This window comes from Danio aesculapii, chromosome 3 (genome assembly GCF_903798145.1).
Source record: "Danio aesculapii chromosome 3, fDanAes4.1, whole genome shotgun sequence".
NCBI lineage: Eukaryota > Metazoa > Chordata > Actinopteri > Cypriniformes > Danionidae > Danio > Danio aesculapii.
In genome coordinates, this window is record NC_079437.1 from 6,107,422 (window position 1) to 6,120,805 (window position 13,384).

General features: G+C 38.9%; 1 protein-coding gene across 1 annotated transcript in view; it reads left to right on the forward strand.

Annotated features, from left to right (window-relative positions):
* gucy2ca (guanylate cyclase 2Ca) overlaps window positions 1-13,384 on the forward strand; it is a 49,146-nt gene that overhangs the window by 10,939 nt on the left and 24,823 nt on the right. The window contains exons 4-7 of the mRNA XM_056452997.1: window positions 9,535-9,753; window positions 9,833-9,951; window positions 11,505-11,601; window positions 11,679-11,793. Of these exons, the coding sequence (XP_056308972.1) occupies window positions 9,535-9,753; window positions 9,833-9,951; window positions 11,505-11,601; window positions 11,679-11,793 (550 nt within the window). The remainder of the gene's footprint in view (window positions 1-9,534; window positions 9,754-9,832; window positions 9,952-11,504; window positions 11,602-11,678; window positions 11,794-13,384) is intronic.

Genomic DNA, 13,384 nt, shown 5'->3' on the forward strand with positions numbered 1-13,384 from the left:
AGAAACAGAGTGGAACAAAAAAAGAATAGAATGAAACGTAATTGAAGAGAATAGTACAGAAACACTGATACATAATGGAACAGAATAGAAGAGAATAGAAGAGAATAGAACAGAACATTGAATAGATCAGAAGGAATCAGAACGGGACAGAACTGAGAAGAATAGAATAGAATGAAAAAGTATTGAGCAGAAAAGAATGGTGTAGAAAGAAACAGAATGGAACAGAATAGAAATGAATAGAATAGAAACAGAATTAAATATATATATATATATAATTTAATCAAATAGCACAAAACAGAACTAAGCAGAATGTAATAGAATACAATATAATAGAAGCAGATTAGAAATGAATTAATAGAATAGAGAGGAAAATATAGTGTAAAGAAATAAGACAAACGGAATGAACAAAACACAACAGAATAGAATGGATTAGAATAAAATAGAATTAAATGGAACAGAATCAAATATAATACATAGAATTATATAGAGACAGACAGAATTTACGTGAGTCTGTAAAGACTCAGAGAATGATAAAAATCAAACATTAAAAAAGACAGAAATAAAGAAAATTAAAAATAAATACACAGACAGAAGTTCTAATGGTTTCATTAGAATAGAATAGAAACAGAGAAGTAGAAAATAATAGAATCAAATGTAATAGAATACAAGAGAAGAGAAGATTACAGAACAGGAGAGAACAAAACAGAAGAGAACAGAACGGAACAGAATAGAATAAAATAGAACAAAATAGAACAGAATAGAAATAGAAACATAATAGAAAAGAATAGCAAAGAACAGAACAGAAGAGAATAGAACAGAACAGAATAGAACAGAACAGAATAGAATAAAATAGGATAGGATAGAACAGAATAAAACAGAATAGTTCTGTTCAGTTTCAGTTCAGTTTCCTTTATTTTGTCATTCAAAACATCACAATAAAGTTGTAATGCAGAACGAAATTACATTGCAACAGACCCATCAAGAACATAAAACATCACTATACAAACACTATAAATCCTAACATGATAGACAAGCTTTCTTAATTTCATAAAAATATAAAAAATATAGTTCTATAAGATATAACCTGATTTAAACAGTCTCAGTAGAGAGTAACTTAATACTAAAATACCTATTTCACCATTTGTTAGAATAGTTGTAATATTGATCACTTATGCTAGTTTAACTCTTTATTGGTTTATTATTTAACACTAGCTATTCAATAGTGTTTAAGAAATGGTATTATTCAAAAGTCTTATAATGACAGGATAAAAGCTATGAAACCGCACTGATTTGCTCCTCAGGCCTCTGTAACGCCTGCCTGCCATCAGCATGAGCAAGCTATGGCCAGGGTGGGTTGGATCCCTTAAAATGATCCCTTAGAATAGAATAGAATAGAATAAAATAGAACAGAACAGACTAGAATAGAAATAGAAACAGAAGGATAGAATAGAACAGAACAGAATAGAATAGAACAGAATAGAACAACCGAATAGAAACAGAATAAAATAGAATAAAATAGAACAGAACTGAAGAGAATAGAACAGAACAGAATAGAATAGAACAGAACAAATAAGAAGAGAATAGAACAGAACAGAATAGAACAGAATAGAATAGAAACAGAATAGAAAATAATAGAACAGAACAGAATAGAATAGAAATAGAAACAGAATAGAATAGAACAGAACTGTCGGCGCAATAGCCTAGTGGTTAGCGCGTCGACATATGGTGCAGTAGCACGTCAGGGCGTCGCGGGTTCGAATCTCGGCTCGATGACATTTCCCTACCCTACCCCGCTCTCTCTCTCTCCAACTTCGCTTCCTGTCTAAATACTGTCCTGTCTAATAAATAATAGAACAGAACAGAATAGAATAGAAATGGCCAAAAATAAATCTTAAAAAAAAAAAAGAATAGAAACAGAATAGAACAGAAAAGAACAGAATAGAAATAGAAACAGAATAGAATAGAATAGAACAGAACAGAACAGAACAGAATAGAAATAGAATAGAACAGAAAAGAATAGAATAGAAATAGAAACAGAATAGAATAGAACAGAACAGAACAGAATAGAACATAACAGAATAGAACTGAACAGAACAGAACAGAAGAGAATAGAAAATTGAATAAAGCAGAAAGAAACAGAAGGGGACAAACAAAGAAGAATATAATACAACAAATCGGTTGGAACAGAACTGAACAGAACTGATCTGAACAGAACTGAACTGAAGCAGGCAGAATGGCAAGGTAGAAAAGGACAGAACAGAGAAGAATAGAAAAGAATGAAACAGGTTTAAATAGAAATAAGAACAGAACAGAAAATAAAAGAATAGAATAGAATAAAACAGAAATGAATAGAAATAAGAACAGCATGAAATACAACAGAACAGAAGATAAAAGAATAGAATAGAAACACAAACAGGAAATAATTAAAAATAAGTATTAAAGTCATTTCTTACTCAAATCCAAATAAATAAAAGACTTTCTACTAGAACAGAATTTCTCCTGTCTGTGTAGAGATTTATAGCGCTGATTCTGATCATTTAATTCCTTATTGAGTAATAGACACAGTAATAAGAAAAGTCATTTAAATACAACAATGATTACCTTTTTAAAGCAACTCACCCAACTCTCCTCTACAACACTGACTGGAGATCAGGTCAGATGGTCCAGATTTCAGTCTGTTTGGATCTCAGTCCATGAATCTGAAAAGCAAAACAAATAAAATGTTATATATTGTCTGCAGGGAAATTCTGTCATATGGTAACTCTTATTCATTCATTCATTCATGTTCTTTCAGCTGAGTCTCTTTATTAAATCAAGGGGTCGCCACAGTGGATTGAACACACTCATTCACACACACTCATACACTACAGCCAATTTAGTTTACCTGATTCCCCTATAGCGCATGTGTTTAAACTGTGGGGGAAACCCTGAGGAATAGAACGAAACACAACAGAATAGAGGACATTGTAATAACATAGAAAGAAATAGAATATAATGGAACAAAACAAAATATTAGAATAGAATAGAATAGAATAGAATAGAACAGAACAGAACAGAACAGAACAGAACAGAATAGAACACAACAGAACAGAACAGAACAGAATAGAATAGAATAGAACAGAACAGAACAGAACAGAACAGAACAGAACAGATCAGAACACAACACAACACAACACAACACAACACAACACAACACAACACAACAGAACAGAACAGAACACAACAGAACACAACAGAACAGAACAGAATAGAACAGAACAGATCAGAACAGAACACAACACAACACAACACAACACAACACAACACAACACAACAGAACAGAACAGACCAGAACAGAACAGAACAGAACAGAACAGAACAGAACAGAACACAACACAACACAACAGAACACAACAGAACAGAATAGAACAGAACAGAACAGAACAGAACAGATCAGAACAGAACAGAACAGAACAGAACAGAACAGAACACAACAGAACAGAACAGAACAGAACAGAACAGATCAGAACAGAACACAACACAACACAACACAACACAACACAACACAACAGAACACAACAGAACAGAACACAACACAACACAACACAACACAACACAACACAACAGAACAGAACAGAACAGAACAGAACAGAACACAACAGAACACAACACAACAGAACACAACAGAACACAACACAACACAACACAACACAACACAACACAACAGAACAGAACAGAACAGAACAGAACACAACACAACACAACACAACAGAACACAACAGAACACAACAGAACAGAACAGAATAGAACAGAACAGAACACAACACAACAGAACAGAACAGAACAGAACAGAACAGAACAGAACAGAACAGAACAGAACAGAACAGAACACAACAGAACACAACAGAACAGAACACAACAGAACAGAACACAACACAACACAACAGAACAGAACAGAACAGAACAGAACACAACAGAACACAACAGAACAGAACAGAATAGAACAGAACAGATCAGAACACAACACAACACAACACAACACAACACAACACAACAGAACACAACACAACAGAACACAACAGAACAGAACACAACACAACACAACACAACAGAACAGAACAGAACACAACAGAACACAACAGAACAGAACAGAACACAACAGAACAGAACAGAACACAACAGAACACAACAGAACACAACAGAACAGATCAGAACAGAACACAACACAACACAACACAACAGAACAGAACAGAACAGAACAGAACAGAACAGAACAGAACAGAACAGAACACAACACAACACAACAGAACAGAACACAACAGAACAGAACACAACACAACACAACAGAACACAACACAACACAACACAACACAACACAACAGAACACAACACAACACAACACAACACAACAGAACAGAACAGAACAGAACACAACAGAACACAACAGAACACAACACAACACAACACAACACAACACAACACAACACAACACAACACAACAGAACAGAACAGAACAGAACAGAACAGAACAGAACACAACAGAACACAACAGAACAGAACAGAACAGAACAGAACAGAACAGATCAGAACAGAACAGAACACAACACAACAGAACAGAACAGAACAGAATAGAACAGAACGGAATGGATTAGACTCGAATAGAACTAAATGAAACTCAGTAAATTATAATACAATAGAGTAATATAGAAACAGATCTGATGTGAGTCTGTAAGCACAGAAAATTACAAATATCCCTGCTTGACAACAACAATAGGAAGTTGTTCCCTTTCAGAAGTTGTAATGGTTTCACTACAAACACCATTAAAAAGCTTTTATCCAGTTGATCATTCCAGTCCTTGACTCTGATTGGTTGAGCCACATTCAAAGCTGTTGTAAAATACTGTACAAACACACACACACACACTCACACTCCATTTTCACTACCGAGCCAAAGAAACTGTACATTTGCTTTGTTTTATTTAGTGACAGCTTGCCAGAGTATATATATGGAGTAACTGTTCTATAACAGCAATAAACTCTGAGGCCGTGGATTACAGTCAATTTATAACAGCTAATGGGGTTTTAGGCACACCACATCAACATCCCTTAGCTGTTATAGTTTCCATGTAAATAAACCACGTCTTTTTGGTTTTTATCGGTTTAACAAACCAGCAATGAACAACCATCAAAACCAGAAGATCTGAACGATTTCTAATGTGTTTTAAGACTTATTCTTTCTATTATTTGTTTAATAATAATAATAATAATCAGGGCTTAACATAACTTTTTTGATCACCAGCTACTGTGGCTAGTAGCTTTCCACTGTTACTAGCCACTCGCCATTTTCACTAGCCACAATTTTGTTAAAGGGCACCTATGGTAAAAAATCCACTTTTCAAGCTGTTTGGACAGACATATGTGCATGTATGGTGTATAGACCGTCATATTGGGGTGATATAAACACACCCAGTGCTTTTTTTCAATTTAATAACATAAAAAACGGTGGACCAATTGGAGCGGTTTTCAGATCGACCGCAACTTTACGTAGGAGAGCGCTCCCCCCGCCCACCAATATTGATTGACAGGCGCGTCATCATATCCTCAGTTTGTTGATTCACGTCCGCCATTTTCAGCGTGAGTCGAAGCGATATCGCTAAAGGAACACGCTAGCTCTATTTTTAGATGCAAGGCTCATTGGGCTCAACACAAGATCAATATTCTCCACATTATCGCTCTAATCGGAATTATTGGTTGTATCTTTAGGTAGGTTTGCAAACATGTGTACTTCTCATTGAGTCTACCTTATACTTCAGCCGTTTGCATTTCTCACGATCCCAGAAGCTCCCTGTGATCTTAACTAGCATGTGTTTTAGAATTCTAAACATCGGTTTCTATCAGGATACACTCAAGTCGACGGCTGGGCGCCGCGGACCGCTGCAGAAACCTATGTTTACAATTCAAAAATGCGTGGCGCGACGATTCGGGACACTTCATGTTTTTGCCGCGCTGCAGAGAGTGTCTGGTGTGCCGTGTCGCGGCTTCGAGCGGCGCATCCGGTGCCTCAGTCAAAGTTAATTCAGTGTGCGTGGTTATTAGTTTCTGTGTACAAGCTCGGCACTTGAAACTAGCACACAGTTGGCTGTAAAACTGTACAAAGACACAAATGATTTTGTACTCTCTGCTTGGTCTGTGTCAGAGTCGTACATGTTCGACTGAATGCTGATCCTCTCCTGCTCCTTTCAATCTGCCTGTCTGTGTTGCAAACACAGAGCGGGTCATGGCCCCGCCCCCTTGTTACGTTGAGCAAGAAGCCGAAACTAATCTACATGTGAAGCAACACACCCATAAATCAGCGAACTGTGGACACGCCCCCAACATGACACTTTGTAACACATTATAATAAACAAATCTGAATTGTGTTTTAAACTGAACCTAAACTGGCACACTCAGAAGAACCATAATATTAATATTAAATCAGAAAAAAGAGGTAAACTATGTGCTCTTTAATATATTTTATTTGCATAATTTGACTTTAGCATGGGGTGTAGCATGCTAAAATTACTTCATTTAGATTCAGTGTTTTTTCCACTTGCCTCCTCATTCATTTCACTGTTTTTTGTTTATGAGCTCACTCAATGAGCAAGAGCAAATGGGTTATGCTTTCATATAAAAAGTGTCGCATTGCAATTAGTTTTCTTTCACAGGACTTTTCAGGGCTCAACACCCAGTCTGTTTCGATTGGTCGACTGCGTTCAGCATGATACCGAGAGAATCGCCCACCATGGCGACAGTATAAAGTAGCAGAAAGTATATGAGCGCCCAATGCAGGAATGCAATAAAGCAATGCAGTTAAACACCAGCATATACTCTACTCTTAACCCTAAAACCCTACTCTTAACCCTAAAAGCATGGATGAGTCTTTCAGTGTCAGGCCTCGAGAGGAAAGGACGCAAGCGGGCTATATTTCGAAGGTGATTAAAGGCCGTTTTAGTTACACGTTTAAAATGAGGCTTCAGACTAAGCTGAGAGTCCAGGAGAACACCAAGATTACACACCTGCGGAGATGGTGATAAAAAAACTATCAACTCAAATTCACTACACCTCTTGATGTTAGGAGTGCCAAACAATGAAATCTCGGTTTTGAACTATTCAGTTGAGGATAATTATGATGCATCCAAGCTTTAATTTCAGCGATGACATCGATGCTGACATTGGGAGAAATGCTAATATAGATCTGCATGTCATCAGCATAACAATGATATCTAATCCCAAATTTTTGCAGGATTTGACCAAGAGGCAACATAATCATTCACTTAGAGCTGTGTTACATACTGTATGGAAGATCATTTTCCAAAACCCATTATAGGGGCTCTTTAACCTGGGATTTAAAATTGGAGATAGAGTCCACCTGTCGAATATCTAATGGCAGGGAATTCCATAACTATGGTGCTATGCAGCTATAAGCCCTTCCACCAAATGATTTCATCTTAAAATTTGGAACTGATAACAGTTCAGCCGTAGAAGATCTCAGTGAGCGCTGAGGAGCGGACCAGTGAAGAAGATCAGAGAGGTAATCGGGTGCCAGGTTGTGAAGAGCTTTGTAAGTTAATAGAAGAATGGTATATTGTACACGATAAAGAGCAGGAAGTTTAGTAGTATGACCCAATGGACCCTATTCACAAGCCTGTTATGACGTGTCATCAGAATCTTAAATCCTTGAAAGTTTTAAATATCTTGATGTTTCAAAAAACGTATGAACATTTCTATGCATTTATGTGTGTAGTATCATCATTTTTGCGTCAAACTACAAAAAAAAAAAAAAAACTACCGCTTATGCGAGGTGTTTCTAACGCAGCATCTATGGGGCTGAGAGTAAATCTGACGTTATTCTCTGCTCTGGCTGCGGTTATCAGTCTCACACTATTGTTTTCCTCTTTGTGAAAGTCTCCCTAACACCATCAAGGAGTTTTTCTGTTATTATTTCAGCAAATAGGGTTGTAAAATAATGATTTGATGGTGAATTTGATAGACTCTGGCGACTTCTGCTTCTGAGAAACCCAGAAATGTGAAAAGGGTCCATAGAAAGAGAAGAAAGTACCATAACAGACCCACTGGGGACATTACACTTTCCATTAAAGCCAATACAACCTCCATGATAATTCAATTCACCTTTATTTGTATAGCGCTTTTACAATGTAGATTGTGTCAAAGCAGCATCACATAGAGGATTCTAGTAAATTGAAACAGTTTAGTTCAGTTTTCAGTGTTTAAGTTCAGTTCAGTTTAGTTCAGTGTGGTTTAATAATCACTACTGAGAGTCCAAACACTGAAGAGTAATCCATCGATGCGCAGCTCTACAGATCTCGAACCATGCAAGCCAGTGGCGACAGCGGAGAGGGAAAAAAACTTCACCAATTGGTGAAAGAGAAGATCAAAAAAACCTTGAGAGAAACCAGGCTCAGTTGGGCACGACCATTTCTCGTATGGCCAAACGTCTTGTGCAGAACTGCAGTCAAGGCGCCAGAGAAGCTGGACGTCAGCGAGACTCATCTGTCCACCACAGTCTGTCCACCACAGCTGCTCAGGATATGGCCTGGTCCAGGATTATGGAAACCTTGAGATCATCTCGTCACTGGTCTTGGATCACATCAGTGGCGCTGCATAGTCTGAGGGCCTCAGGATGAGTATCCCCAGGTGGAAATAGAGAATAAAGAGAATAATTAGCGTAGCTGCTGTTCATAGTGCATATAAACAAGGTGCAGAAACCTGTGTGGAGCACATTCATGTATCATACCGCTAAGTGGTGCACTGAGTGTATGCTTTACTGAACAGATAGGTCTTTAATCTAGTTTTGAACTGCAAGAGTGTGTCTGAGCCTCAGACGTTATCAGGAAGGCTATTCCAGAGTTTAGGAGCTATAAATGAGAAGGCTCGACCTCCTTTAGTGGACTTTGCTATTCTAGGTACTACCAGAAGCCCTGAGTTTTGAGACCTTAAAGAGCGAGTTGGATTGTAGCGAGACAGAAGGTTGGTTAGATAAACAGGAGCTAGATTATTTAAAGCTTTATATGTAAGAAGCAATATTTTAAATTCAATACGAAACTTAACAGGCAGCCAGTGTAAGGAGGATAACATTGGGGTGATGTGATCAAATTTTCTAGACCTGGTAAGAACTCTGGCAGCTGCTTTTTGTATTAGCTGAAGTTTGTTAATAGAGGATGCTGGGCAGCCAGCAAACAGTGCATTACAGTAATCCAGCCTAGAAGTCATAAAAGCATGGACTAGCTTTTCTGCATCTGAGATGGATAGAATACTTCGTAACTTAGCGATATTTCTCAGATGAAAGAAAGCAGTTTTTGTGACATGGGATATATGATTTTTAAAAGTTAAATTGCTGTCTAATATGACACCCAGATCTTTTATAGTAGAGCTAACGCTAACTTTGTATCCCTCTAATTGTAGGTCGAGTTGTGAGATCTGCTGTGTACAGGATTTAATATAATAACCTTCAGCAGGACTACAAAGTGTTAATAATGATGTGTGTGTGTGTGTCAGTCAGGAGGTGGGTCTGACTCTCACCATCCCCATCATCTCGGCGGGCAGCTTCGGTCTGTCCTGCGACTATAAGGAGACGCTCACCCGTCTGCTTCCTCCGGCTCGCAAAATCGCAGAGTTCTTCTTCCATTTCTGGCACAAGTCCGTCAAGAATCTGAAGCCTGCGTGGAAAACAGCCTATGTTTATAAAAAAGACAACAACACAGAGGAATGCTTCTGGTAATCACACTGATACACACAATCATTACACACACACAAATAAATGCAGCATGCTGAGGTGTGTGTGTGTGTTCGTCAGGTACATCAATGCTCTGGAGGCTCCGTCTGCTCTCTTCTCCTCCAACATTTCCAGAGAGATGCTGAGAAGCGAGACTGAGCTGGGGAATGTGCTGAAGAAGAAAGACAGACACAGCAACAGTGAGAGAAACACAGATCCATCCAATCTACAAACCTACCCATCCGTCCATCCATCCAATCCACAAACTTACCCATCCATCTATCCATCCAATCTACAAACCTACCCATCCGTCCATCCATCCAATCCACAAACTTACCCATCCATCTATCCATCCAATCTACAAACCTACCCATCCGTCCATCCATCCAATCCACAAACTTACCCATCCATCTATCCATCCAATCTACAAACCTACCCATTCATCCACTTATCCATCCATCTGTCAACATACCTACCGTCCATTAATCCAAATACCTATCTATCTATCTATCTATCTATCTATCTATCTATCTATCTATCTATCTATCTATCTATCTATCTATCTATCTATCTATCTATCTATCTATCTATCTATCTATCTATCTATCTATCTATCTATACCTACAATCTATCCATTTATCCAATCATTAATTCACATACCTATCCATCCATCATCCATCCATCCATCCATCCATCCATCCACATACCTATCTATCCATCTGTCCCAGACCTATCCATCCATCCACACACCCATCCATCCATCCATCCATCCATCCATCCATCCACCTACATACCTACCATTCATCCATCCATCTGTCAATTCACATACCCATTCATCCATCCATCCATCCACCCAATCATCCATCCATCCATTTATCCAACCATCCTTCTGCATTCGCATCAATCCATCAATCCATCCACATACCTATCCATCCATCCACATACCTATCTATCCATCCATCCATCTGTCCACATACCTTTCCATTCATCCATCCATCTATCCATCCATCCATCCATCCATCCATCCATCCACACACCTATTTATCCATTCATCCACACACCTATCCATCCATCAAACTAAACGTCTGTCCGTCCATCCATCTATGCATTCATCTACATACCTAGTATTCATCCATCCATCTGTCAATTCACATACCCATTCATCCATCCATCCATCCATCCATCCATCCACCTAATCATCCATCCATCCATTCTTATGCATCCGCATCCATCCATCAATCCATGAACATACCATCCATCAATCTACATACCCATCCATCCAATCCACAAACCTACCCATTCATCCATCTATCCATCCTTCCATCAACATACCTACATCCATTAATCCAAATATCTATCTATCTATCTATCTATCTATCTATCTATCTATCTATCTATCTATCTATCTATCTATCTATCTATCTATCTATCTATCTATCTATCTATCTATCTATCTATCTATCTATCTATCTATCTATCTATCTATCTATCTATCTATCTATACATACAATCCATCCATCCATTAATTCACATACTTATCCATCCATAATTCTAAATACTCACCATTCATCCATCCATCCATCCATCCATCCATCCATCCATCCATCCATCCATCAATTCAGATACCCATCCATTTATCTACATACCTACCATCCATTCATCCGCATACACATCCATTCATCCATCCATCCATCAATCATTATTATTCAGCATAAAGTCGGTGTGTGTGTGTGTGTGTGTGTGTGTTCTACAGTTATTGTCATGTGTGGGACTCCAGACGATATTTACGCCATTAAGAAAAACAACACGGTTCCTTCTCAGGTGGTCTTCATCCTGATCGACCTGTACAAGTGAGTGTGTATTTCCCCTCATGCTGTCAATGATTTTATGAGTGTTTCTCAGGCTGATGTGTGTGTGTGTGTTTCAGTGAGGGTTACCGCACCAATGAGTCCAGCCCTGCGCACATGAGGAACGTGCTGGTGCTCACCATGCACAGCTTCAGGAACTACTCCAGCAACAACGTCTGGAGGAACAACACTACGGTTAGTGGCTGGTCCTGGATCAGTGTACTGCCTGACCCCCTCAAACAGACAGATATACTTTATTAATCCTCAAAAAGAAAATAAAGTCCATCCATCCACAAACCTATCAATCCATCCATCCATCCACACACCTATTCATCCATCCATCCACAAACCTATCAATCCATCCATCCTTCCACACACCTATCCATCCATCCATCCACACACCTATTCATCCATCCATCCACAAACCTATCAATCCATCCATCCACAAACCTATCAATCCATCCATCCATCCATCCACAAACCTATCAATCCATCCATCCACAAACCTATCAATCCATCCATCCATCCATCCATCCACAAACCTATCAATCCATCCACAAACCTATCAATCCATCCATCCACAAACCTATCAATCCATCCATCCACAAACCTATCAATCCATCCATCCATCTACAAACCTATCAATCCATCCATCCATCCACAAACCTATCAATCCATCCATCCATCCACAAACCTATCAATCCATCCATCCACAAACCTATCAATCCATCCATCCATGCACAAGCCTATCAATCCATCCATCCACACACCTATCCATCCATCCATCCATCCATCCACAAACCTATCAATCCATCCATCCACAAATCTATCAATTCATCCATCCATCTACAAACCTATCAATCCATCCATCCACAAACCTATCAATCCATCCATCCATCCATCCACAAACCTATCAATCCATCCATCCACAAACCTATCAATCCATCCATCCATGCACAAGCCTATCAATCCATCCATCCACACACCTATCCATCCATCCATCCACAAACCTATCAATCCATCCATCCACAAACCTATCAATCCATCCATCCACAAACCTATCAATCCATCCATCCATCCATCCACAAGCCTATCAATCCATCCACAAACCTATCAATCCATCCACCCACACACCTATCCATCCATCCATCCATCCATCCACACACCTATCCATCCATCCACACACCTATCCATCCATCCATACATACATACATACATCCACATACCTATCTATTCATCCATCCATCCATCCACATACCTATCTATCCATCCATCCATCCATCCATACACCTATCCATTCATCCATTCACATACCTCTCCATCCATCCATTCACACACCTATCCATCCAGCCTTCCATCCATCCATCCACATACGTATCTATCTATCCATCCATCAACATACCTATCTATCCATCCATCCATCCATCCATCCATCCAAACATTGACATATCTATCTATCCATCCATCCATGCATCCATCTGTCCACATACCTTTCCATCCATCCATCCATCCATCCACCCATCCATCCATCCACACACCTATCCATTATCCATCCATCCACACACATATCCATCTATCAATCTACATGTCCATCCATCCATCCACACCCCTATCCATTATCCATCCATCCACACACCTATCCATCCATCAGTCTACATGTCCATCCATCCATCCATCCACTCACCTATCCATCCATCACTCTACATGTCCATCCATCCATCCATATCCATCCATCCATCCATCCATCAATACATCTAATCATCCATCCATCTATCAATTCACATAC